General features: G+C 37.7%; 2 protein-coding genes and 2 pseudogenes across 5 annotated transcripts; 1 reads left to right on the top strand and 3 right to left on the bottom strand.

The window, feature by feature from the left end:
* Nucleotides 1–29: 29 nt before the first annotated feature.
* LOC104719860 (protein HLB1) lies at nucleotides 30–3952 on the bottom strand. Of its 2 annotated transcripts, XM_087469702.1 has the most exons (15): nucleotides 3775–3952; nucleotides 3260–3408; nucleotides 3026–3145; nucleotides 2744–2813; nucleotides 2281–2394; nucleotides 2047–2130; nucleotides 1879–1929; nucleotides 1675–1704; nucleotides 1490–1552; nucleotides 1333–1398; nucleotides 1099–1227; nucleotides 931–966; nucleotides 726–845; nucleotides 426–617; nucleotides 30–314 (listed from the first exon to the last, which is right to left on the bottom strand). In XM_087469702.1, the coding sequence occupies exons 2-15, from the start codon at nucleotides 3331–3333 to the stop codon at nucleotides 204–206; spliced, it is 1260 nt and encodes a 419-aa protein (XP_087325828.1). In that variant the 5' UTR covers nucleotides 3334–3408; nucleotides 3775–3952; the 3' UTR covers nucleotides 30–203. The 2 variants fall into 2 exon arrangements, with proteins under 2 accessions (XP_087325828.1, XP_010436145.1); XM_010437843.3 differs by having other exon boundaries at nucleotides 3260–3853.
* Nucleotides 3953–3996: 44 nt separating this feature from the next.
* LOC104719858 (rab GTPase-activating protein 22) lies at nucleotides 3997–7592 on the bottom strand. 2 transcript variants are annotated; one of them, XM_087469701.1, is made up of 6 exons: nucleotides 7239–7592; nucleotides 6480–6615; nucleotides 6297–6346; nucleotides 5842–5895; nucleotides 5532–5640; nucleotides 3997–5435 (listed from the first exon to the last, which is right to left on the bottom strand). In XM_087469701.1, exons 1-6 carry the CDS (start codon nucleotides 7457–7459, stop codon nucleotides 4131–4133), a joined length of 1875 nt encoding a protein of 624 aa, XP_087325827.1. In that variant the 5' UTR covers nucleotides 7460–7592; the 3' UTR covers nucleotides 3997–4130. The 2 variants fall into 2 exon arrangements, with proteins under 2 accessions (XP_087325827.1, XP_087325826.1); XM_087469700.1 differs by having other exon boundaries at nucleotides 3997–5640.
* Nucleotides 7593–9407: 1815 nt separating this feature from the next.
* On the bottom strand, nucleotides 9408–10945 carry LOC104719857 (scarecrow-like protein 23 pseudogene; annotated as a pseudogene). The gene has a single exon (XR_015568817.1). The product of XR_015568817.1 is annotated as a scarecrow-like protein 23 pseudogene (transcript).
* Nucleotides 10946–18275: 7330 nt separating this feature from the next.
* On the top strand, nucleotides 18276–19572 carry LOC147937435 (uncharacterized; annotated as a pseudogene).
* Nucleotides 19573–27461: the final 7889 nt, after the last annotated feature.

Below are 27461 nucleotides of genomic sequence, written 5' to 3'. Positions count from 1 at the left end.
TTTTTTGGGAATTTTGAGACACGCAGAAAGAAAAGAAAAGTAAAAAAACCGTAATTATCCCATTGTAATTTCCAAAAAGAGAAAAAGAAAAATTATGTTTGAAAATGAGAATTCTTTGCAACAAAAATATTTCACTAAGATCATACATCACAAGACTAACAATGAAATAGCAAAATAATTATGAAAAAAGGTTTGAGGTTTTGTTAACCAGTGATAATACCGGCTAAAACATCACTCTTCCCTCTCGCGTAAATTGTGTAAACCAAACGAATCGCATCCAGCCATCCATCTAATGACTCCCATGAATCTGCAACCTGTTATCCAATTCAATTGTTTCATTTGGTTCACCACAGCACAACTAACAATCCAAACGATACCCGGTTCCAATAGTTCCTAAACCAAAAATCAGGATTTTGGAGACTTACCAAGAAGACTGGGCCATGAATGGTATCAATGCAGAGACCAGCACCAGGAGGTAGAGTGAGATCAGCACAAGGGGTCACTGACACAATCTCTGTTATATTCACTTTTACCGTCTTCTTCTCCACGTTTGTGCTCATTGTTTCTGATTTTCCTGACAGGTTTCGTCCCATTTCTCTTGGTTCAGGTTTCAGTACCTACACGACACCGGGTTATGTAACGACTTTGAATCTCTATAGAAACACTATTCATCATCTTTTGAATCTCTGTACATAGTTCTAAGGATACTCCAAGTAAGAGTGTACCTGTAGAAGCCTCTCGTGATTGAGTTCAAACTCCGTGCGTTGCCAATCACTGTGAGGAGCAAGTGAGTTGCCCACGGGTGGTGCTGTTAGATATCCAACTTTTAGATGTGGTAGAGGTAGCTGTCAACATCAATACTTCAATTTATTTCGAGGCATTTCCACAAATAAAATATCAACTTGATTTTGTGTGGAAGTAGGGACGTACCATGGAGCGAACAAGCCTCAAAGCGCTGCTGTAAACCTAGACCAAGAAAAGGATCAGCCTAACCCAAAGAAGTTGAAGCGATTAATCTAAGTCTGGCTCTAAATCTTATGCTATAGAAATATGACTCATTCATCTTTGATTCCAGCACAAAATGAATATAAGGCTTACTGAGTAACTTGGCTTCAACGAATGAGCTGCAGCAATGTAGATGGCAGATTGGCTGTATAACTCACCAGGAGGCATGTCTTTGCCGTTTCCCGAACCCCCAGTTCTAAGTGTGTCTTCTGCTAATCCATACTGTAAATGTGTTATAAGGAGTGGTCAATTAACTGGACTGAAATCAAATCATAACCTGCGGCTGCGTGTAGGAGTTTTGTCAAAAAAAATTCAAGCAGAACTTACAAGAACAGTTCCAAGGTTGTATATGGCTCGATGGAAATCAAATTGCAACCTGATTGCTGCCCGAAACTGTATGGTAAAACAAGTGTAATGGAGAATAAGAAATCAATCATGTATGTCAGGTCCAGAGTTTACATTAGTTCAAAAGTCGAATAAGCACCTTGCTAATAGCAGTTCGAACAACCTTTTCCTTCTCCCTAGCTGGAACAATTTGACTGAGTTCCTAATGAAAAACCCAGGGTATATTCCTAATTTCTTAGCATCATAGTTTTTTTTTGTTCTGAAATAGGCACATCTTTATATATCACAGCAACTCATAGAGATAAACAAATGTCGCTAGGTTACCTGCAGCGCCAGTCCCCAGTTGTTTAATGCCTGCAGAAATTGATAGTTTAAATCATATCTCAGATAATCAAAAGACGAAAAATATTGAACTAGCAAATTGATGACACATGCTTAAAAAGGACATAACATAGTTGACAAAGGTTTGGTTTAAACAAGACGGTACATGAAGTTTGTACATCAGATGAAGTGGATGAAGGACAATACCTGGGAACTGTTCCAATTTAGCTGGACAGCTTTTTCATAATTATTAGTTGCCTGGAATCAGAAGGCCAAACAAACACTTCTTTAGTATTAGAATTTGAGATCAAACTACAGTATATATAGGTTTCACAATTAGCAGGATAAGGTCATATCATGTGCAATATTACTTACCTGTTCCCATAATTCTTCAGCCTCCTTTGTGCGACCACGCATCTTTGCCCTATCAGAGATTGCAATAGCCCAGTTGTAGTAAGCCTGTCAAAGATGCAAACACGTCATACATAAAAGTTGAAGCCATTTATGCACGGAAGATAACAATTATCTTGGTTATGATTGTGAAAGTTATTATATTGAATTTGCAGATACATCAACCAGAAACAGATATAGAGTCCTATTCATACATACATCATAAAGCGTCGGGCAGAGACGGGTTGCCTCATCGTACTTCTTACAAGCTTCCTCAAGCAAATCATCTTTAGAAGGTGAAACAGAATCTGGGCTGACATTATCAGCACTTTCCTGTGGAGATATATGACAAGTAATGAATTCAGTATCATTCCCAGTAATAGCATATGAACGAAAGAAGTTCTGGTCTCCCGTCTCCCCAAAGACTGACACTTGTAAGCTCTTACAGACATAGTTATATCTCATGCCCAGTGTTTATGATTTTTAACTGTATGTTTCAGCTATCTTTCGATTGTTTCCTTCAACACTTGCAAGCAAATTCTAGACCAAATCTAATTCACCACTTTAATTACTTCCATATGAATATATCCAACGAAAGCCAATCACATATAAGAGAGAATAAGAGATCAAGAAAGGGATTGAAAGAGAGAACTGCTAAATACTATAAACGAAGAATCCAAACCTGGAGTATAAGTGCCCAGTTGTATAATGCATCATGATCATCTGGATTTCTCTCAATCGCACTAGCATACCTACAAAGTTGCAGCTTATAACTTCAGCTCCCAAAACAGCACAAACATAAAATATCAAGCTTCCCAATGCGCAACTTTGAAACTATTTTACTAAATCTCTGTATCTATAATCTAACTCGGTGATCAACCAACTAACTTTGAAACAAAGCAAAAAATTCCATGATTGCAATTCTTGTCTAAACTTAATCAGGAGATGGAAAGTGTAAACATACTTGCGGGCAGCAAATGCAAGAACACGCTGGCGAGATCGGCCCTCTTCGTCGTTAACTTGGATCCTGTTAATCAGATCCATTGCAGGATTGTTCTCAGCTGGTTGAGAAGCACTTTCTCGACTGAGCAAAATCACAAGACAAAAGCACAAACAAAGTTAACCAAAATTCCAAAAAGTAGTTACATGATCAAGTCAAACCAGCTGAAAATTAAAGAGAAAGAGAGAGAGAAGAAACCTAAAGGGAGAAACGGAACTGTGGGGAGTGCCATCTCCTTCCTCGCTTTTCAATTCGCTAAGCAACTCTCTCATGGTAAAGGTCTTATTCCCCTCATCTTCTTTCTTCAGAACAGAAGAAGAAGAAGACTCCTGATCAGCCTCCTTCAACTGGATCGGGATCTCCTCGGATCCTCCCGGCGACAGATCCACATCGGTTATCACAGATTTTACTTCCTCCGGCTTTACCTCAGATTGTACTTCCTCCGGCTTCGCATCGGTTACCTCAGATTGTACTCCTTCCGGCTTTACCTCAGATTGTACTTCCTCCGGCGTCGCATCGGTCACCTCCAGCGTCGCATCCGTTTCTATTTCCGGAATTTCTCCGGCAAGTTTGGGCTCAGTTTGGAGTTGTGGTTCCGGAGTCGGACTTTGTTCGGTTTCTGACTCACTTGGTGCCGTTCCATTTTGCAATTGAGGCTCTTCAACAGTATCCGCCATAAGAGAAGATGATTAACAGAGGTTGCAGTATCTTACAGTCCGAGCCTGATCACAAAATAAATCTAAAAGTCTCAAGCGGAGGAAGGAAGAAGAAGAGATCTGATATTTTGGAAAATGGAAAAAAGAAAACGAAGAACTGTTTGTTACGGTAATACCTCTAGTTCACCTAGAGGCTCCTAAGACCAAATAAAAGTCAAATCCTTCTTTTCACCGCAGCAGGTTCCCTATGGCTAACAGTATTTCTATTGTACATTTTGATTTAGCAAATAATGAAGAAGACATTTTCAAGCGTTTTTGGACAATGTTGTTTTTATTACATTTTATGTAACAATAACAAAGAGGGCAGCAACAAACAAGTAAAAGAGACGGAACACGGGTGAGATATATAATTCTTAGATCTTGTCGTGAAGATTGACGACTAAGTCATGAGCATCGTCTAGAAGTTTCCAAACATCAAGATGACCAGCCATGCTGTTACATTCCTTCATTATCTCATCCATCCCACTGTATTTCTCTATGATCGTCTTTCTCCTCTGCAATACACTCGCAGCTATCGCATAAAGCAACAAATCTTCTGTAGGCGGCGCTCGTAACCTGATTCTCCCCCATGTTGCCTTTGCAATCCCAGTTCGTATAGCAGCTTGATCTGCCCACATTACTTCCCAGAGACACAGCGTCTGCTCAAATGTTAGTTCTCTTCTGAACAAAACAACCACCATACGGTATACAAAGAAGCAGTCTTCTGCTTCAAGGTTCTCCAAGTGTCGGTACAAGTGAATGTCTTTGAATTTTATGATTTTCGATACCATTGAGAGTTGTCGCCTGATTCCAACCTCGTCTAGCCGGAAATTATGCCGTGCTTTACTCATGAACCCGACAAAGCACCAGAATGCTAAGACGTCATCTTCCATCACTGCGATTAAAGGAGATAGTAAGTCGCTCATTCCTTGACAATAACCGATTTCTGGATCGTAGACAGCGTAGGCTTCAAGGATCCCGACCAGGCGGGCTGCATGGAATATCCGGCAGGGTTCCAAGTGGTCGTAGTCATTGAGACCAACCTGTATGGCTATACCCCGGGCTTTTGTCTCAGAAACAGCAGCTTGAGACGGTGAGTAGGGCACCCATTCGTCATTTGCTCTCACGGCATCTAGGCGGATAATTCTCTGCCACGTTGTGATGAAATCCTCGTCTGCAGCCTGTGATTTTGGCTTTGATGATGGAGACGAATTGTCTTTTTCTTGGTTAACAGTATTGTTGTTTTCTGCTTCTTCGTTAGCTAGAAGAGGTGCAGTCTCGGTTTCTTCAGGGTTGGTCGAGTCTGAGTCATTAGTTGTGATGAAATCCTCGTCTGCAGCCTGTGATTTCGGCTTTGATGATGGAGAAGAATTTTCTTTTTCTTCGTTAACAGTATTGTGGCTTTCTGCTACTTCGTTAGTTGGAAGAGGTGAAGTCTCGGTTTCTTCAGGATTGGTCGAGTCTGAGTCATTAGTTGTGATGAAATCCTCTTCTGCAGCCTGTGATTTTGGCTTTGATGATGGAGACAAATTGTCTTTTTCATGGGTAACAGTATTCTGGCTTTCTGCTTCTTCGTTAGCTAGAAGAGGTGAAGTCTCGGTTTCTTCAGGGTTGGTTGAGTCTGAGTCATTAGCAGCAGCATCTTCAATGGTGACATCACTCTTTTCACAGTTCTCATCCTGCATAATGGATTTGGAATTTAACTTCTCTGATTCCTTTACTGTTACGGATCTTGTGGAACTATCGACTTCCTCAATATCATGGGAATCAAGAACCTGACTGTCTCCAGTATTACTGTTCTGAGCTGTCTGCTTTGAGTCGCAGCCATTTTTATTGCGTTCATGAATCTCGCGACATTGTCTACGCAGGCTTTTATATTCCTTCCTGCATAATTACCAGATATATAAAATATTAATTACAAACTGACTCGAAATCTAAGTGATAGGAGTTCCAAACTACTACTTATTCGCCCTAGTTTGATCAAAATATTACCAGCGGCCAACTAAGAGAAAAGAGGAAAATGGGAAACGTAACATTGGTGGAAAGTTGAGAAGACATAAACTTAATAAGTATAAGTGAACGTACTGTTTCAGCTGTCGAATAGAATCTCTTTCTTCCTTGGTGCTGTTTAGGTCATACCTGTGAGAGGTAAGAAGAAAAAGGTTACAATGTGTCGGGATGATAAAGAGTGAGTACTAATAGCTTACACAGGGATCATTATCAAAGTAAACGGAATGTAGAACAGCGGCTTGCGAGTTTGGCATAACTAGGACTAATCTTAGAAATCAGTCTTGGAAGAAAAACATAAAAGGCCCCATCTCCTAGTTAAGGACGTATATTTTACTGTTACTCTATTTATTCAACCCTAAACCTAAATAACATCAATAGCCAACCCCAAAGAAAAATCTACACTTCAAACATTTAGAACATGCATGCGTATGATGAACATAATAAGGCCGAACAGAAAAATCCTCACAGTGGCCGCAAAAGACAAAAGTATATATAAAACAAGGAACAGTGACAAAGATGCTGATTCTTACACTCCAAGGAGAAACGGCCAAACTTCTGGTCTGATGCTTGGATGTACACCCTGAAACAAAAAAAAAAAAAAAAAAGAATGAATATATCAAGACATAATGAGAAAATTTGGTTAAAATAAGAGTGTCAAAAGGTTATCAATGCCGCAATACTCATTAGTGCATAATTCTTGTTTAGCAACATACCCCACTACGAACTTTCTTCAGAAATTTGACACCTCCATCACTGAGTCGCCCTTCCTCTGTGAAGAAAGCATTCCACTGTTCAGGTTGAAGAACATGCTTTCTTGTCCTCAGTGACCAAGGTGATCCAATGCTTCCCCTGAAGAAGTGAAATGATCAGGAAATGAGCAACTTAAGTAGTAACAAAAAGCTTTCTTGAAACAAATAAGACAGAGTCTATGAATATAGAATATGGCCAGGAACATGTTCAGCAATCAAAAGCTTGTGTGTCTGATAAAATTGCATGAGAAGAAACACGAATAAAGGTTGGAAGTTTCAGACTTCCCCCTAAGGACCTTCCTAGAAAATCGATCTGCTTGTTCGTTACTGACAAAGAGAGCATGCCATACAAAAGAAAACCCAACAAACAACCTCAAAGTAAACATTAGCCTCAAAATCATCAGAGTCTGTGAATATAGAATATGGCCAGGACATTGTAGTGGAAATATGAATCAGCTAACATTGGACCAAGAGCTCAACCACAGATAACCTAACTAACAGAGCATTCTTCGAAACTAAAGGCATGGGGATCTAGTCTCAATGTTCTAACAGTTGGAAGAAGCTTCCAAGAATGTAAATCAGCAACACAATTGGTGAGGTTAACAACGAAGCAAGAAGCGATCAAATCTTTGGGGGTACCAAATGACTACTTAACTAAGCATTTAGTAGTTAACAATTTGATTAGAACATAATCAGATCTTTAGGGTATGCATATATATCTACCTACGAGAGTAGACGACGGTGAGAGTCACGGCCAGACCGGCCATGACGGTGACTGCGACAGCTAAACCAACATTGGAAGGAGCAATAGCCGACGACCATAATCCGCCGGAGTAGCCGTTTCTCGCGCCGCCACCGCTGCTACCGTCGGAAAAGACGATCCAATTCCCGGCGAGGACCAGGGAGAAGAAGACCTTCGTCAATCGTAGTCGCGGAAACATCATCCCCAAACTAGGGATTGTGCTCACTTTGTTTGCTCCAAGATTTCTTCTGCTGATTTCTCAGAGAATCATAGCAATTTGCTAAGCTTGTTGTTGTTGGAATGAAATTTTTGATTTATTGAAAAAGTCGAAGGTCGTTTATAGAAACTAGGCCCACTTATTTAATAGGCCTTCATGCAGTTGGGCCTAAAACATACCACTCATATTAAGTTAAGAAGTTAAGCTGATTAATGAATTAAATGACTAATTTTTTAGACATATTTATAAAAATGGATACTTAATATTAGGACATTTCCAAAAATACCATTTTTCTATATCTTTTTGCAAAAATATAATTTCTTCTATGTTGAATAATGTTATAATATCATTTTCTATATATAAAATAACTAAATTCTAAACCCTAGACTGCAAATATTAAACTCTACCCTTCAAAACTATATTTTAAATGTAAAATCGAGAACCTAAACCTATAAAAAAAATTAAGTTAACATACTGTAATTGTGTATTAGAGAGTAAAAATAAAAATGACAAAAAAAAATATATTTTAGAAAAAGGATATCTACAAAAGCGTATTTCTAATACTTAGTAAGTAATATTACTATATTTGGATTATTAAGACAAAAATTATATTTTTATATATTTTATTTTGTACAAGTATTGTTTAAACGAAAATTATTTGGTTTTCTTTGTTAAAATTTTTCTCAAATTGTATTTTTTTTCCAACAGCAAAATTGTGCAAACACATCATAATAAATGAAGTAGTAAAATATTGAGAGAGATGGTAATAGATTAAAGCCATCAATCCATCATAAGATTCGTGTTTTTCATTCTTTGTATTTTCTTCCCATGCATAATGTCCAACATGTACAATAGTTATCCTTAATTTCTCATCAAGGTTCATCACATTTCTTCTTCTTTCATTGCATTTGCAACAATAAATTAAAAAATCAGTCACAACATAATTTCTGGTTTTAATAACAGAACTTGGGTTAACAATCTATGGTCATTACCTATGACCTTACGCAGAGAAGAGCTAGAAACTTTGGGATTGGTCACCATGGTTGGACCTCCTTGATGAGTATGTAGATTTTTTCAAATTGTTATGTAGTTTTTTTTTCAATAGATAGTTGGTTATAGTATCGTGAATAAAATATTATTTGGGATTGTTTGTTGAAATTGGATTAATCTTTGAAAGATAGCTGGTAGTAATATCATGAAAAAAAAATATTATTTTGGATTGTTTGTTGAAATATGATTAACCTTTGAAAAGATAATTTATTCTGGACGATGACAATAATGGATAATAAAACTATAGAAGATCCCATATAACATTATGAAGATATCTCCTAGAAAGTCTCCTATATTTATTTATGTTTATGTTTTTTTTTTTTGAACAAACGTTTATATTTATGTCTATTGCTCATATTTTACATTATATCTCAATTGTGTAACAATTTACCTCTTAATTTTTTTTTATGGTGCTCCAAGGTAAAATAAGTATAAATCAATAAGATATGACTATACGAGTATAGAAAATAATGGGAGCCCTCCATTCACATGACAATTGAGAGACCTCCAACTCACATATACATAGTCAGTTAGCATAGGAAACATTCACATCTAAGAATTAATTATAACTATAGGAGTTACTCTCAGTAAATACATTTGGAAAAAAAAAATGTTCATGACGCAAAGTGACATCATTTACGTTGGAAATACAAGAATTTATTTTTCCAACATATTGTAAACCAAGATTTCAAAATACTAACCATCTAAATCGTATCTATAGACTCAAATAAAATTTCTCATATTTAGATACATTTGTTTTTAGGTTTGAAAATAGTTGGTATAATAATAAAATGGAAAGAATTACTGTAGTTTTTTAAGAAAATATTACTGAATTTTTTCTCAAAACAAAATTGATAATATCCATGATGATGATTGATGACCATTTTAATAATAAATCTTTTCCACGTTGTATTATTCGTTCAAATAAAATAAATTAAAATAACTGTTTAGAAGAAGAAAATAATATCAGTGGAACGGCTGAGATATCCAGGCAGAGGCGGTCAAAAGCGAGAGATCCTTCCAACCGAGACGGAGTATTCCATTCTCTTCGACCAAAGTATATCCATTCCATGGCAACATACCCAACAACAAACCCGCTTGCGTGGCCGGGTTACCCCGAAGCGAAACGGGTCTGAACCGGACCCGATTAAACTCCTCTCTCCACTTCACTCTCTTCCTTCCTCCGTGCGCCACAATGTGTCTTATCTCCGTCGCCAACACAATCTGCTCCACCGCGAACCTCTCTCCACTCTCCTCACTTAATCCATCTCCAAGCGCGTCGAACAACGCGCTGTAATAATGCAACGCCTCCACGAATCTCCCTAAAAAGCTTCCTCCGTCGTCGTAGCTCAATTCTTGCTCCACCACCGTTACCAGATTCGGTTTCAGCCTCCGTAGAATCTCCAACGTCTCGAGATCGTTTCCGGTGACGTCGTATAACCGGTGCTGCATCCAGTGAACCACCACAGCTTCGCCTTGTCTCGTCCCGAGTTGACTCGGTTCGATTAGGTTTCCAATCTTGCCTTCGATTGGATGAAACTCGAACGGGAGGTTTAACGACGATGCAAAATCGGCGAGTCTCCGGCCGGTTGAAGCGAGTAGTTCGGAGGAGGAGCCGAATCCGGTGATCCGAATCGATCGGAGTTTTCGTGGACGCGAAGCGAGGATGTAAAACAGAGCCGGCCATTGAAGACCTTGCATCACGTCGAGGTCGATGATATGAACGGAGTCTTCGCCGTCAAGCGCCTGAAAGATCGCTTGATTCGCCGTGAAATGTGAGAATTTGATCAGAGGACTGACGGCGTTGAACGTTTGCAAGGCGGAGAAGATCTTCTGAGACTGAGCAACGGAGAGAGGTTTCTCGGAGAGTGTAGAACACGCGCTGGATAGGTAAGAGCTGATCACGCGCGTTTGTAGAGCTTGCGCGAAGTAAGCGACGACTCGCTCGGGAGAGGAGCCAAACGGAGAACATATCTCGGAGATTTCAGATAAGAGGGTCGAAGCTTCGCGGAGATGATCCGTGGCGACGTGTTCAGCGCATTGTAAGAGTAAGCTAAGGAGTTTGATAGCGGCGGCACCGTCGTTTTCGAGTGTTTTGGAAGAAGGGAAATCTCGGTCGATAGGTTTTGTAGTCATGGAGGAGTGTTGAGAAATGAATCATTGAAGAGAGAAGGAAGAACGAAGATAGATAGAAAGAAAGAAAAAAGTGGAGATTCGAAAAGAGAAAAAGGTTTGAGAGAGTTTCAAAGAGAGGAGACAAGATAGTATTATGGAATGTATCAGTTTCTTTCGTAACGTTTTCACTGTTATAATCGAGTGCTCTTTGTGAACATAAAAAACACAGCTTGATTGCTACTCTTTTTGTCTTTTTCTATTTACTTAAAACTATTTATTTTACTAGGTTTTGAATCCACTCTACGCGTGGATATATTTGATATATTTTGATGAAAACTACATATGATTGATGACAGTAGTAAAATATTATCTTATAAAAAACTTTAAATTAGTATTAAGAAAATAGTTAAATTTCATATACATATTTTTTTGAAATATAAAAATCAGTTGTGTTATAAATCAAATCTGATAAAAAAAATCATGAATTTAACTCGACATCCAGGTAATGCGAATTAAACTGATGACCTCACATATCCTAAACTATTTTTTTGACCACCAGAAAAACAAAACAATTTTATCATTATGAATTTAACTCGTTTTCATATTTAATTGATAGCTACCACCTATGTTTTCGTGTTTTTTATTCAATATTTTCTTATTTTTCATATTCTTTATTGTCATTTCTATTGTCAAATTTTGTGGTAATCGTCATCATTACTTTTACCGTCTGGTTTTTCGCTATACTTTTTTTCTTCTTCATCCTCGTCAAATTCTTCACTTTCTTCTACTAAAAAACATTTTTTTTAGACTACCACACAACTTGTTAATCCATCAAACTCCAAGAACAAAATCATTTCTTTTCTCATAAAAATAAAAAATAAGATAAAAATAAAAAATTTATGAAAAATATCAACTTATCTATAAAATCATACACAAAAATATGTAAGAAATAAAAAACACAAACGTATATAAATAAGATAATTTATTTTACATAAATATTTATAATATTTTAAACTTTTAAAAGGTTTCGAAATTTAAAAGATTTCGAAATATAAATTTTGAACCTTTTAAATAGTTTCAATATTTATAATATTTTAAATTTTTAAAATTTAAAAATTATAATATTTAAAAACTTTTTAAAAGCTAAGAACTTTTAAAAGTTTCAATATTTATAATATTTAAACTTTTAAAAAGTTTCAATATTTATAATATTTTAAACTTTTAAAATTTAAAAATTATAATATTTAAAAACTTTTTAAAAGCTAAGAACTTTTAAAAGTTTCAAAAATTGTGAAGATTTTAAAAAATCTATACTAATAAATCTATACTTTTTATCAGTATAGATTTTTAAAAATTGAGCAGATTTTAAAAACCAGACCAAATCGAAAACCAAACCGAAAAGCGAACCAGACCAAATTCCTCAATTTGCTGGGATCGATCGAGTTTTATAACGAGGCCCAAGGGCCCATTTATAACTTTGTTTGAAAACAAATCCTTTTTTACCGTCTTAGGGGGTGTATTGAACTTGATATTTTAGGAGATTTGGTGAGATTTTAATATTTTAGTATTTTGAGAGATTTGAGTGTAACTTTAGGAGAATTGATAATTTGTTAGAGATTTCTAAAGAATTTGAAACTTTATTACTTGTAATTTGGTGAGATTTGGTTATTGAATTTTAGGTGATTTAAGGATATTTTGGAGAAAAAAAATAACATGAACACATGTTTTCTTCACAACCTAAAAAAACCCACCATCAAAACTATAAGGGATGATGGAGACGTACATACTGTACCGATCAATATTAGAGCTTAATGACTTTAGAGAATTTTATAACATCTATCATGCTTACTTACAAACAATACACGACACATTATTCATACTTGTGCTGAACTTTATAACATCTCTCATCCATTTTGGTGCCATCATCAAATATATATATATATATATATATAGACATCTCACTACAAATACACTGTTAATCGATTAATCCAATCAAAAAGCTGGTATCATTGTCAAGACAGGATTGACATCATTCCTCACGATCTCAATATCAATATCACTCATCGTCTAAGGCAAAGCTTTCACCTTGGAGAAAGAAAGAGAAAGTATAGGAGAGAACGTACGGTATAGAGATAGACGAAGTTTCTGCAGTTGGTTTCAGATTTTTTTTTTTTTTTTTTTTTTTGAAATCTTTCAAAATATCACCTTTAAAGGTGTGATTTTGTTACTCATGTATTTCAACTAAAAATGTTTTAAAATGTCTCCCAAAATCACTTACAATCTCATTTTTTAAAAAGTTGTGATATTTTGAATAACAGTGTATTTGTAGTGAGATTTATAAAATATTGATTCAATAACAATAGATTGTGAATGATTTAAGATGATTTCTAAAAATTCCAAATTCAATAACACAGGATTTCAAAAGACTTTTTAAAATCCCTGATTAAATAACAGTGGATATAAAAATACACCAAAATCTTCTAAAATATCAAGTTCAATACACCCTCCTTAGATTGTGTTTTAAGTCCAAACAATTTTATACAGGGTTTGAGGAAACATCTTATGGAGTAGTTTGAACTGACTTTTCTTGACGAACACGATGCGCATAGAGATATCCGTGCCACTTCTCCCGCTGTAAGTTGAAGTTGTTAGCATCAGTTCCTCTTTTTTTCTATCTGAGATTTGATCTTCATTAATATCTGCTGCTTTTTGTAACTTTGCTAATAAAACACATGTCAAAGTTGCATTTCCTTCTCTCAACCAAGAGATGTATTTGTACTTTACAACATCATACTTGGTTCTCTTGTAGAAAATCAAGTTTCAGAGATCCTATGTGAACCGTCAAGAAAAAAGATGAATGAAGGAAGCTATGGGAGCTCTAGCGAGGAGAATCAAGGGAATCGTCGACAGCGTTCAGCGCAATGCTTGGTCTTGGACCTGACACGTCTTTTTAAAATCCATACAGCGACCTGTTGGTGATGCAGGCTCAGCTGTTGATACAAGTCCTGAAGAACTTAAGGATTGGTCTTTGAGTCACTTTAAACATGAACTGCAGAGACTTGAAATAAAATGAGTTAGTAGTTGGTCCTCTGTTCTAGAACCCCCATGTTTGGCCAAATGCTACTACTAGACCGCCACTTTTTGGTTCACTTTCCCAAGTGTTTCCTCTTAATTCACTGAGCTTCTCACGATCACACATTGGTCCTTTTTTAAAACAACACGATTTCAGTTTTCTAAATATGAAAATCCAATTATATTCTTAATTAAGGTTGATAAACATACAAAAAATGTTAGAAAATCAAACTAATTAGTGAATCTGATCATATAGTTATGACTATTACATATCTTCATAAGAATTTACAAAGATATAGGACTTTCTAAAGACGACGTTTTCTACAACTTTTAGCTGTCATCCTATTTGGGAGGGCTTTAAGCAAAACAGTTCCTGACAGAAATATATATGAGCTTTTTTACTAGACTGACTCTTCGGATATTACTTGCAACAAAAAGGGAAAAAAACTCCATCCTATATCAGTTTTACCTTAAAATACTTTAACCAAGATAAAAAAGAAAGAGTATTTACACTAAAGTTATTTTTATAAAAATAAAGAAAAATGCATATGAAGCTAACATCTCTAGAGTAAATATGATTATTTTTGTGACTTTGGTCAGATATTTTGCTTTGCATTACATATTCGATAAAAGAAAAAAAAGAGACTCATAAATTGAAAAAAAAAACTGTACTATAGAGCATTTAACATTGGTTTAAAAATTCGCTTTAGAGATCGTGTTCCTGATATCGAAATACGCATGCATCTATACAAAACGTTATGCTGTCGCTGTTTATAAAATTTGTATATTTGTCGACCACGAATTTAAAATACAAGTATTGAAAGTATCTTTATTGTATGTGTTATGGCCTTGTGGCCTTGTGAGTGAGAGAGAGAGAGAGAGATGGGAGGCATGTGAATGTCACATGAAGTGAATGAGGACGGTGAAGACATAATTATTTTCTCTCATTAGAGCTCTAATGACATGTTCATCAAATCCAACCTAATCATCTTCTAATAATTCACCTCTCTTGTTTTTTATTTTTTATTTTTCATTTTTCATTCATCTACCTATATTGGGTCCTTTCCCACCTAATCTTTTGACTTTCTCAATAGACTCTTTGACTTAATTTTCTTCATAATGATATGTAGGATCCGATCGATCATTATAGTATACTTTTAAGGTTAGTCAGTAATCATTCAAAATCTAATCAAACAAAATTCAAGGAACAAAAAAATATTTGACTCTTTCTTTTTCTAGACCTAGATTGTCTAACGTACATCTCATTTCAAGAGCTAAAAAATTGACGATCTACGGATAAAAATATTTGACTTTGTTTTTTTTTTTAAATACGCAAAATACTGGATACATGTGAAAGCATTATTAGCTTCAAAGATGAACTATAAAAAAAGAAGAAGTGGAAATAAGTCATCAGAATTTTATCATTATGACTTGAATATGTTTGTTCTTTTCGACTTTTCTATCTTTTTCGAATTGCCTTTTTATTTAGCTTTTGTGTTTTTTTTTGTTTACCCCCTACATTTCCACAATCTTTTTCTAATAATAATATCTTCCTCCTTCTTTTCATCATTGCTTTCTTGTCTCCTCTCCTCTTTCACTTTTATTTGTTTATAAATTAAGCTCATATCTCTCTCTGATCTCTCTCTCTCTCTCTCTCTCTCTCTCTCTCTGTTAAAAGCTAGGGTTTTCTTATGGAGTCCATGTTCATCACTGAAGCTTTTTCTTTTGAGGGGAATGTTGTCTGGCACGAGGCCCTTAACTCAGATCTACTACACTTGATTATATATTTATAAGTACTCTCTTCTTTATTTAATTAGTCTACACATATATGTATGAATGATCTAACGGTTAATGACGTCGGACCAGGCTTCATTCCCCTCAATTACATCGCTTTGATCCTTCCTTCTTCGAGTACATACGCTCGTAATCTGATCAGGTTAGTTTCATTCATATATCTTTTCTATTAGTGGTGATTGGTTAAGCTTCGTTTATCTTCCTTTCTCTAAATTAAATTTCGATATCAACTTCAATTTGTATGGATGATTTCATTAAAAAATTGTGGGTTGTGTTTACTTTGTATGGTTTTGCTAGCTAGGACGTTTTGGGGTATATACTAATTAATTAACTACATGTTGAGGTTGCTAGTTGATTTCTTGGTGTATATATATATATATATATATATATATATCTGATTCTTACTTGTGTATTCTGCTCAAATTACAAACAAACTAGTGTTACAACATACTTTTTCAAGATCGATTTATATATTAAAACTTATTGTTCAGATTTGAATATTTAGTTTGTGTGTAAAACTACATCTTATTCAGTATTTGTAGTTTTTAAAAAATATAATTAATTTGTCGTTGTTTCTGGTTTCATTCATCCAATGGTGTTTACTTATTTATTGTTATAAGAACCTGGATTATTATGTATGTGGAAAGAATGAGAAAAGAAGAAGCAGAAGAAGGGCTAGTGGCAGTGGGATGATAAGAGAAGTAGATGCTTTGCTTTAGGTGATGCTTACAAAAAATGACTTTTAATACAATGAGTGAATGCTCTTCTTAATTATTGCATTTTTTTTTACTTTATTTTTTTGGGAAACGTATGATTCACAAAGGTGAAACTACAGAATCAATCCTATTTCACTCACTCATATAAAGTTTCGAATGTTTGGTGTCTCCACCGCAAAAAACGAAAAAACAAAAAAAGGGGTATATGATTGTTCTAAATATGACTTTGTAAAAATTGTTTTGATCTTTCTAACTTTTGGGTGAAACTATTCCATTCATGCATGCTTTTTTTGTTGAAACTATACCATTCATGTTATAATCGTTATCTCTCTCTCATTTTCTTTTTCTTTTTGCTTTGCCTATTACTCTTTTCCTATGTGTATATGCGCCTTATAAGATGCGACGAGTGTCATTCTCATGCAAGTGAATACAATGGGGTAATGTGGAATCATATTCGATCTTGAAAAGAAATATATATGCTTAAGTTTTAACTTATAACTATTTCCAAAGGAACGTCATTTACCTAGCAATGGCATATCTCTCCATTTTTGTTTTATTTTCTACAGTATATAGTTAATTTTATTTTTGTAGTCCCAAAGTTTTTGAGGAAAATTACTGACGTACTATGTCGTTCCAGATAGCTGTCCCAATCTATTTTATACTACTTTTTTCGAAACCGTTGAAAGAACAGTAATGCTTGTAAATAGTGATGTTAAAATGGGACTATTGTCCATTTAGACCATGTTCATTTAAGCTTTGTCCATTTTGGATCCGTTTATACTCTATCCGTTTATACCCTGCTTGTTTAGATCCTGTTCCCGTTTAGACCATGCCCATTTATTTGGTCCGTTTAGATCCGTTTAGACCATTTAGACCCGTTTAGTATTACTACAAAAAGATATCACATTTAAAACCCAAAAACGAACCTGGGATTAATCAAAAAAGGCCAAGAACCAAGTTGAAGAACACGAGATAATCGCTTCTCAACGAAACCCAAAAACCCCTCTTCGCAAAATTCGAGACACACACACACAAAAAACAAAATACACCCCTGTGAGTAATTATCAATCAATCTCACAGTCTGATGGGTACAAACCAAACTCCATGGGAAAGAGCAAAAAGAACAGACTTTAATGTGTGGAAGCAGAGCAAATCATAGAACTCACCATGGAATTGTGGAGAAAAATTGGCCGCTAGAGTTATGTCGGAATGGGTTTGGATCCGCCGGAGCTCGGAAGAGAGAGACGAAGTGACACAAAGGAATAAACTTCTAGATTTCAACTTCGTTAATTTTTGAGAAATAAACGGGCTACCCGTTTAGTTTCGGGCATACCTATTACGCCCGCGGGTCTAAAAAGGTACACCCGTTTAAGTGTTTTTTTGTAGTGTTATTAAACGGGCCATGGGCTTAAATTTTTAAAACGGACCCGTTTAAGCCTGCGGGCATCCTGCCCATTTAAACATCACTACTTGTAAATGTGGTCAAAAATAATAATTGAATGTGGTCCGACTGCTGAAGACAAAACAAAGAAGAACACAAAAGTTTGGTGAACCACAACCACACTCTTAATTTGTTGATACTAGAATACAAGATTGTTGATGCGCAACCACTTTCACTTGACTTAAAACAAGTAAGTTAATTAGAGTAGTTGTGTTAAGAATTATCCAACATCCTAAAGAACCTAAAAAAAAGGAAAGAACAATCTGCATTTTTAAAAATGTCCTTGCAAATCAATTTTGACTCGGTATAATTTTTTTTTTCTTCTTATGAGCACATGACATGATCCAGACCATATTGTCAACAATCCATTTATATGAAAACACAATCATTTTGATACTGTCTATGTCTCATCTAAATAGATGGAATGTCATTGTGACACTTTCACTAGAGACATTATAGAACAAAAATTAGACAATGCGATTCGTCTGATAAAAAACCACCCCAACCGAAACGGTGCGTTTTGCTGAGTAGGGCGATTATTGAGCGATTAGGGTTTTGGGGTTTCTTGCTCGCAAAGTCTGCTTGCCGGCGTTGCTAGGCGGCAAGAGGAGGGATGTCGGAGAAGTCTGAGGGTTCGCCGAGGGCTATTAGCCCTAGGATGAAGGCCCGTGGGTTTCCATGGTGCAAAATAAGCAGGTGCTCAAAAAATTTGATATTAGTCTCACGACCTCAGAAGGGAAAACTACAGTTGAGATCCCTAATGAAGTTATCGACAATGTTACACCTCTCTGGGAAGATTCCCTGATCGGAAAATTCTTGGAAACAGCTCCTCATGTCGGAAAGGTCCACGTTATCTTAAACAAAATCTGGAAGCAGAGTGCAGACTATCCATCGATTGATGTTTATGAGGTTAATTCTACAACCTTGAGATTTCGGGTGCGTGACCCTATGGTTAAAGCCAGAATTCTCAAACGAGGTATGTAGAATATTGCTGAGGTACCGATGGTGGTGTCTAAGTGGTCCCCGATCACTGAGAAGGACAAGCCGGAGGAAACATCCATTCCCCTTTGGGTTCATTTGAGGAAGGTTCCGATGCATCTATATTCATGGGAAGGGTTAAGTTTCTTAACCAGTGCTGTGGGTGCACCTGTGCGGCTGCATCCTGAAACAGAGGCATGTTCCAATTTTGATGTTGCAAAGATTTTGTTAATGTGGATCTTACAAAGGAGTTGCCCAAACGGATTTGTTTCTCTAAGAATGGTTCAGACTTCTGGGTGGAGTTCAAGTACCCTTGGTTGCCTCCCCGCTGCTCTGCTTGTGAGAAATAGGGCCATTTGGTAGCTAGATGTGTGCACAATAAAGCGAGTGAAGTGTCTGACTCTCCGGAAGAATCTGCTGGGGGTTTCACCAAGAGTGTCGAGCAAGTTACGAAACCGGAGGATGGTGTCGATGCTTCGGTTTCAGATTCAGGTTTGCAAGGAACTGAACAAGCCAACACTGAATCAGTAGCCGTAAATGAATTGGTTATTGCAACAGCAACTACGATAGCAGACTCCCCGGATGAGTGGTCTACTGTTTCTCCTTCAAGGCGAAGCCCTCTTAAGGGCCTTGTAGTGAAGGATGCCCCGCTTTCAATAGTGTCTGTTTCAAAGTTTGCAGTTCTTAGTCTCCCTGAGGAAGGTGACATTAGTGAAGCAGATCACTCTGCACATCAAGAGCATCAAACACATCAGACACAAGCGCCCCAAGAACAATCTACAGACGGGGGAGTGGCCTTGCAGGCTAAGGAAACGACTCATGGTCGAGATGCTCGAGATATCACGTCCAGGAGGGGGGGGGAGGACGACCTCCCTCTGCACGTATTTCACAGAAAAACCAAAACAAAACATCGGAAACTTCAACTCAAGTAACTAAGGATACCCTCCCAGTTACTTTGACGAAGAAGTTTTCCAAACCAACTCAAGAAATGATGAGTTTCTCATGGAATGTGCGTGGTTTCAACAAATCTATCAAACATTCCGTTGTTCGTGCTTGGACTAGTAATAAAGAAATGCAATTTGGTTATTTATTGGAGACTCGGGTCAAGGAGAAGCAAGCAGATCGTATTGCACATTCGGTCTTTACGGATTGGTCTTTCATGTCAAACTATGAGTCTCACCGTTTGGGTCGTATTTGGGTAGTGTGGAGACCTACGGTACGTATGACTCCTGTTTTTAAGAGCGATCAAATCATAACCTGCTTTGTCTTGCTGGAAGGAGAACATGATGATTTTTTTTGTTCTTTCATATACGCAAAAAATACAGTAGAAGAAAGAAGGACTCTATGGACAGACTTGTTGAATCATCATGATTCTAGAATGTTTCAGAACAAGCCATGGTTGGTTATGGGAGATTTCAACGAGATCTTGGATTCAGAGGAGCACTCTCTCTTTACTCATTCACCTACCTTGCTGCCAGGTATGAGAGATTTTCAGGCTGTTGTGAGATATTGTGCGCTATCGGATATGGGATACCATGGCTGTAACGCTCCCGAACCGTTCTATGACCATGCAGGCCATTGGACGGCACCGGAACGTCACTATGGGAACCGCACCTTGGTGGTCCGGTCAAGGGATGGAAGCTGCAGCTTCCCGACCAGTCCTCCTGGACACGACTCCACCCACGGCAGAGACTCGCTTAGGCTTTGCAACCCTCGCGTCCCACGCGCGTTGTGTCGACCCGGACAAGGCCGAGTATCATTTGCAACTTGCCATGCTTTTCCGAAAACCGAAAATATTACTTCAATAGTTTATTACATTGAAAATAAATCATTAAAGCAATATACAAAGATAGTCGGATATTCATTCATGAAAATATAGGGTTTTACAAGGAACACATGAAAACCCTATCCGGTACCCTAATGTTTGCTCCAGCTCTAGACTCACTTAGGCTTCCCTGCAAGACCAAAAATAATATCATGCGTAATCTAAGATTACTCAGTGAGCCTGGGTACCCCTTTCATCCTAATCAGGATTCTACTTCCTAAACCCGACTACCCCAACAGGCAACGGAAATAACAAGGCAAACAAGTCTACAACAAACAAGTTTACACAAACAATATGCAAGACTAGGCTATCAATATGCAAGACGAAGCTATCAACATGCAAGCCAAATGCAAAAAAAACAAGCAAGTCCATCTGCAAGTTAGTCATGCAACCACACACCAACAGAAAATTCTACCAGAGCATACGCAACCGAAACAATAACGGAAGCAAATAAACAACAAACAAGCGAGTGAGGTTAGGTCAACACAACTCAACTGAGATGATATAGACTCGCTAACCACTGAGAAAGATGACTAAAGGAACAAGGACCTCTTGGACACTTTAGACTCTTAACTCCACCACAACACGTAAGGACGACTAGAATAGAACAAGGGACTCTTGAATTATCCTAGACTCCTTCACCTAGGGCCCTTCGATATTTTGTTCCGTCCCTCCACACTACCCATGCTGAAACCTTCCCGGTAACCAGCATGAGCTCCCATGCTGAAACCTCCCCGGTAACCAGCATGAGCTCCCATGCTGAAACCACAAAGGTAACTAGCATGAGATCTACCAAAGTTACATTGCCATGTAACGGTCACGCTAATAGCTAGTTAGCCGTGACGGTGTCTCGCGTAAGTGATTTTCGAGAACTTCTTGCGAGACACACACACACATCTTCGGAACCAGAACTATCGACTACACTTCCTCTAGCTAAGACTCAAGAAACGAATTCAAGAGACTTGGCTAAAAACACTTACTACCACTTCAAGCAAGAAAGTCGAGCCAACAAGCAAGAACATTCATGCGGTAGAACATGCATTAATCAACAAGAACATGAATGAAAATTTAAGGATCTTAAGATTAAACTATATGCATGTAACCAATTAATCTCCTTAACCAAATTACTCACCCATTCGCATGCAAGTCCTTTTTGATTTAAACATGTAAATCCAAATCAAATACGCATGCAACTAATTCGGTTTAATACTTTAAATTCAATTTATCATTCACGCTAACCTCAACTGAATTTAAGCAATAAAAATTGCTATTAACTTCACCCATTTCAATCATGCATGCAACCGATTTATTAAGCAAGACAATGCTAATAAAACAAATCGCTAAGTCTCAACATGCATGCAATTCTTTTAACCAAATTTTAAGTTCTCCAACTTACTTAAAATGCAACCGATTTCCCCCTTGTCCAATATTGGTGAGTCCAACTTATTTATCTGCATTTTTAACTCATTTCGCATGGTGATTCTAACGTGAATCCTACCATGACATGCATGCACCAAACTTACTTTCGCATGGTGATTCTAACTTGAATCCTACCATAATTCGCATGCAACCAATTTAAACCATCTCTACATGCATGCACCCTACATGTCTTACCACAGAACTCACATTTACGCCGACGATGATATCCGGACTTCACTGCACCACCCGATCAGACAACTCTTCCTTGGCGTCAAACAGCTACCCGCTCTTTGCACCCTCTTCGTCCGCAACCACTTTCCAACATGGCTCGAAAACCACTTCTTCCTCTTCAAGGATCTCTCTCTCTTTCTTTCTTGGGAACTCGCCCATTTTTTTTCCTTCTCTTCTCTCTTGCTCACCTTCTCTCTCAATTTTCTCTCCTTACCCCTTTATCACTTTGGGCGAAAATGAGAGGATTTAGGCTCTATTTATAGAGAGTTTTGGGCGGTGAAGGTGGCAAATGCATGAAGCACAATTTTTCTTCTTAGTGCATGTAGTTAAACACTTGGTTATGTCTAACACTAACACTTGGCCACTAACTTCCACTAACTCTTCCCTTGATTTGTTTAATCCTCCACTAACTTCCACTAACTCTTCTTGATTAATTAATCCTTAGTGGAAAATTCCACTTAGATTAATTTTGTGAAAAAAATCACTTAGTGGAAATCCCACTAACTCCACTTTAAATAAAATATTCATCCTCCTTAGTGGGTTCCCTCTCATCCTTACTTCACGACCATATACGTTCGTCATCCACTCGGTGTTCGTCTGGCACGTCCGCCCGTTCGTACGTACGCCCGGTACGGTACATGGTACATGGTACAAGGTACCATCGGTCATCTCTCGGTTCGTCAAGAATTTCTCGGACATTACTTCTGTAATTCCTTTACCTTCCTCCTTTACCTTAATTCCATGTCTTTTGCACGCCCTTGGCCCATGGATTTTTATTTCGAATTTTACTCCTTGGTGTGGGTCACTACAATGGCCCTCTCTTCACTTGGTGTAATAAGAGGGACGAGGGGTTGATTTGTAAGAAGCTGGATCGTGTTCTCATTAATGCTATCTGGCTTCGTCATTTCCCGCGTTCTTACTGTGTTTATGAGGCCGGGGGATGCTCCGACCATCTGCGGAGTCGTATTCAGTTATATTTGGGGTCCCCTGCTGTAAAGAAGCCTTTCAAGTTTGTCAACTCAGTTGCTTCTATGCCAGAGTTCTTGCCTCTCGTTCAGTCCTACTGGGATGAAACAGAGGTTCTGTTCCACTCTACCTCGGCGATATTTAGGTTCTCGAAAAAGCTTAAGGCTTTAAAACAGATCATCAGGGAACTCAGTAGTGCACAGCTAGGAGATTTAGTGAAGAGAACGCAGGTTGCTCATGCAATGTTATGTGTTCAGCAAGAAGCGACTCTCGCTAATCCAAAAATGGATGCAGTTGCGGAGGAAGCAGCAACGTATGAGAAATGGCATCACCTATCCGAGCTTGAGGAGAGTTTCTTAAAGCAGAGGTCGAAGTTACACTGGTTACAAGTTGGTGATCAAAATAATTCCGTGTTTCATAATGCTGTAAAGGCTCGCAAAGCTCACAACGTCATTCGAGAAATCTGTTGTGCGGATGGCTCGATGGCTCCCACTTAAGATGAAATCAAGCAAGAAGCAGCTCGTTTTTTCTCGGATTTCCTTGGTCAGGTTCCAACAGATTATGAGGGCATCTCAGTTGACACACTTCAATCTTTGTTACATTTCCGCTGTAGTGGGGAGAATAGGGAAATGCTGACAAAGGAGGTTTTGGCTGAGGAGGCTAAGCAAGTTCTGTTTTCGATGCCAGCGAACAAGAGTCCTGGGCCTGATGGGTATACAAGTGAGTTCTTTAAAAGTTCTTGGTCAGTCATCGGCAAAGACTTCACGGTGGCGATTCAATCTTTCTTTCAGAAAGGTTTTCTGCCCAAAGGTGTTAATACCACCATACTTGCTTTGATACCTAAGAAAGAAGATGCTCGAGTTATGAAAGATTATCGACCTATATCGTGCTGTAATGTCTTCTACAAAGTAATCTCGAAGATCCTAGCAAACCGGTTAAAAGGCCTTCTCCCTGAGATTATTGTTTCAAATCAGACTGCTTTCGTCAAGGACCGCTTACTAATGGAGAACGTTTTACTTGCGTCTGAACTGGTTAAGAATTATCACCAAGATGACATATATCCTCGATGTGCAATGAAGATTGACATCTCTAAAGCCTTTGACTCGGTGCAATGGCCTTTCTTGCTCAACACATTACATGCTCTAAATTTCCCAGATAAATTCATACACTGGATTCGGTTATGCATATCAACAGCAACTTTTTCCGTCCAAGTGAATGGTGAGCTCACAGGGTTTTTTGGTAGCTCACGGGGCTTAAGACAAGGATGTGCCCTTTCGCCGTATTTGTTCGTAATTTGCATGAATGTTCTCTCCCATTTGATCAACAAAGCAGCGGAAGAGAATAAGTTTGGCTATCATCCCCGATGCCACAACCTCCTCTTAACACATTTGTGTTTTGCAGACGACCTCATGGTCTTTGCAGAAGGCACCAAACGATCAGTCGAAGGAGTCATATCTATCTTCGATGAGTTTGCCAAGATTTCAGGTCTGAAAATTAGTCTCGAGAAATCTACTTTATATATGGCTGGAATATCAGAGCAAGTGCAGGAAGAGATCAGAGGAAATTTCCCATTTGCAGAGGGAATGCTACCGGTACGTTATCTTGGACTGCCTCTTATGACCAAAGCAATGACAAGCACTGATTACTTGCCTCTAATTGAAAAAGTTCGCAAACGGATCAGTACTTGGACGAGCCATGCACTATCATATGGAGGGCGTCTGCAACTCATACAATCGGTCCTTATGAGCATTGTGAACTTCTGGTCCTCTGCTTTTCGTTTACCGGGCAAGTGTGTAAAGGAAATTGAAGGACTCTGCTCTGCTTTTCTTTGGAGTGGACCAATCCTAAATCCACATAAGGCAAAGGTATCTTGGCACGTTGTTTGTCTTCCCAAAAGTGAGGGTGGTCTGGGTCTCATGCCACTCAAGGAAACCAACACAGTCTATGGACTTAAGCTCATTTGGCGTTTGCTTGCTAAGACGTCGCTGTGGGGACAGTGGGTTCATACAAATCTTATCCGTCAAGAATCCTTTTGGGACTTAAAAGCAACATCTTATAATGGTTCTTGGATGTGGAGGAAGCTACTCAAGCTACGAGGCCTTGCAAAAACTTTTCATCGAGTGGAAATAAAAAACGGCCCGAACACATCGTTCTGGTATGATAGATGGTCTCCCATGGGAACTCTGGCTGATGTTATCGGTCCTAGGGGGTGTATTGATCTAGGGATTCCGAAAACAGCAACAGTGGAGTTAGTGGTTAACACACATCGAAGCAGAAGACATAGACTTCAGATTCTGAACAATGTTGAAACAGAGATTGCAGTAGCAAGATCCAAACGCCGGCCTGATTTGGAGGATGTGAACCTATGGAATTCTAGCACTGGGTTCAAACCGAAATTTTTGACGGGGGACACTTGGAAGCTAATTCGCGTCGACCAACCAGTTTGTGAGTGGGCAAAAGGAGTGTGGTTCTCACAAGCCACACCAAAGTTTGCATTCATAACATGGCTTGGACTGCACAACAAACTCTCTACAGGTGATAGAATGTTGAAATGGAACAGCCATGTGAATTCAGCTTGTGTCTTCTGTCATGATCCGCTGGAAACAAGAAATCACTTATTTTTTCAGTGCCTCTATTCCCATCAAATCTGGACACAGCTCACCTCCGGATTCCTTGGGAGACAGTCAACTTCTGTTTGGGATCAACTTCAACTACTCATCTCAGGATCCTCCCTTGCCAGCCACTCTCTGCTTTTTCTGAGATACTCTTTTCAGACAACCATTCACTCAATATGGAGAGAGCGTAATAACCGTAGACACGGTGAAGATCCAATTTCTGCCCTTCGCCTGCACCGGTTAATCTACAAAACCATTAGAACAGACTTCTGCTACTCTTCCACTCCGGAAACAGGAAATATGCCGACATCCTTGTGTTGTGGTTCTCCAGTAGAACTTAGAACTGGCTGTTCGAAACTCAAAAACTTCTTTGTTCATTAAACTTATAACCATGTTGTAAGAAATAGTTTTTTTGGTGAATAAAATTTTACATTCGTTTAAAAAAAAAAACCACCCCAACGATCATAACTACCGGTAACTATGATCATTGAATTGGCATATATAACACCATCATGAGACGAATTTATATTAAAAAATATTTACAAAACTTGTAAATGCTGTACTCATTATAAAGCATCATTAAGAAATACAAAACAGATATACATATACATTTGTAATGACACGAAAATCTACGTACTTACACGCTTACGTTTCTCCTAACTGCATATTGGAATAAGATATTTGCAAGATTATCATTATCTTTATGTAATAGTTGCTTTTGGTATCTTCTCGAAGATTTAATGCGACGACGTCAATGCAAGGGTTCTTAGGACCCTCTAAGTGAACGCTCAAATCAAAAGATTTTTGTTCTGGCCCAGGACTCCAAGTAGTAAGATATTTTCTTAATCCCCCTTTTGTTGAAACTGAGAACATATTTATAGAGTTTTGGAACCAAATTGACCTACTACGTAATGATTTCTCGACTGAGCCATATATAGCTGTGTACGTTCAGCACGGCTAGCAAATCTAGGACACGATACGGGGACATGTATTGATCTTGACAGATTCTATATAGGTGAATGTTGTATAATTGATGTTGTCTGGTATGATTCAGATACGAAAGCTAAAGCCAGTCAAGAAGCTTCATACAAATTTCGATACTCACATATTACAACCAAAATTCACCGATACTTACTGAATAAATAAAACGTCCCCCAACACTTATTTTTATCGTTAAAAAAAAAAAAATTATTTCTATCAATAATGATGAACTATATATGCATAATTTTTATATCATTTTAGAAATCTTGTTTTTGATCAACGTGTATTCTGACAGCACATATAAGTTGATTTAAAATATAGAAGGTATTTTTTGGTTAATGCATTCAATAGGCTCTCATAGTCGACTATAGACACAGATCGAGACGAGTTGGGGAGTAAACTAAGCCCACGTCTTATATATATTTCACCATCATAGAATATGGTTATGGTCGGTCCATTTCATTTAATCCCTCTCTCTTGTCTCTAGAAATCCTTTAAATTTTTTTTCTTTTCTTTTTATAATTCGTATGTTGTGAATTCTGTATTAATAATCTTTTGAATCCATAGATATGAGATGATTATCACAACTATAAAATTAAAGTACATCTAGCTAGCTAGTGACGAATGATTCTTACAACTAATTCTAGGATCGAAACTACATCTAACTACTTGGTTTGTTATCGAACATTATAATTATAATATTGTTGAGTCCCTATTTGACATGTTGCACTCAAATATCATCAAGAAATCAAAACAAGTTAGAATATTCATGTTGTTCTCTTAA

The sequence above is a fragment of the Camelina sativa genome, chromosome 10, assembly GCF_030686135.1.
Source record: "Camelina sativa cultivar CO46 ecotype springtype chromosome 10, ASM3068613v1".
Classification (NCBI taxonomy): domain Eukaryota; kingdom Viridiplantae; phylum Streptophyta; class Magnoliopsida; order Brassicales; family Brassicaceae; genus Camelina; species Camelina sativa.
This window is presented reverse-complemented; position numbering and strand designations above follow the sequence as displayed.

Bases quoted from the DNA above. Each gene is read 5' to 3' on its own strand.
- LOC104719860 (XM_010437843.3), bottom strand. From the start codon at position 3,738: ATGGCGGATACTGTTGAAGAGCCTCAATTGCAAAATGGAACGGCACCA. The intron at 2,814-3,025 runs GTATGTTTACAC...GCAACTTTGTAG, and splicing joins CTTGCATTTGCTGCCCGCAA to GTATGCTAGTGCGATTGAGA. The intron at 315-425 runs GTAAGTCTCCAA...ATTGGATAACAG, and splicing joins TTCATGGCCCAGTCTTCTTG to GTTGCAGATTCATGGGAGTC.
- LOC104719858 (XM_087469700.1), bottom strand. From the start codon at position 7,459: ATGATGTTTCCGCGACTACGATTGACGAAGGTCTTCTTCTCCCTGGTC. The intron at 6,347-6,479 runs GTATGTTGCTAA...TTTTTGTTTCAG, and splicing joins TGAAGAAAGTTCGTAGTGGG to GGTGTACATCCAAGCATCAG. The intron at 5,641-5,841 runs GTACGTTCACTT...GTAATTATGCAG, and splicing joins TCTATTCGACAGCTGAAACA to GAAGGAATATAAAAGCCTGC.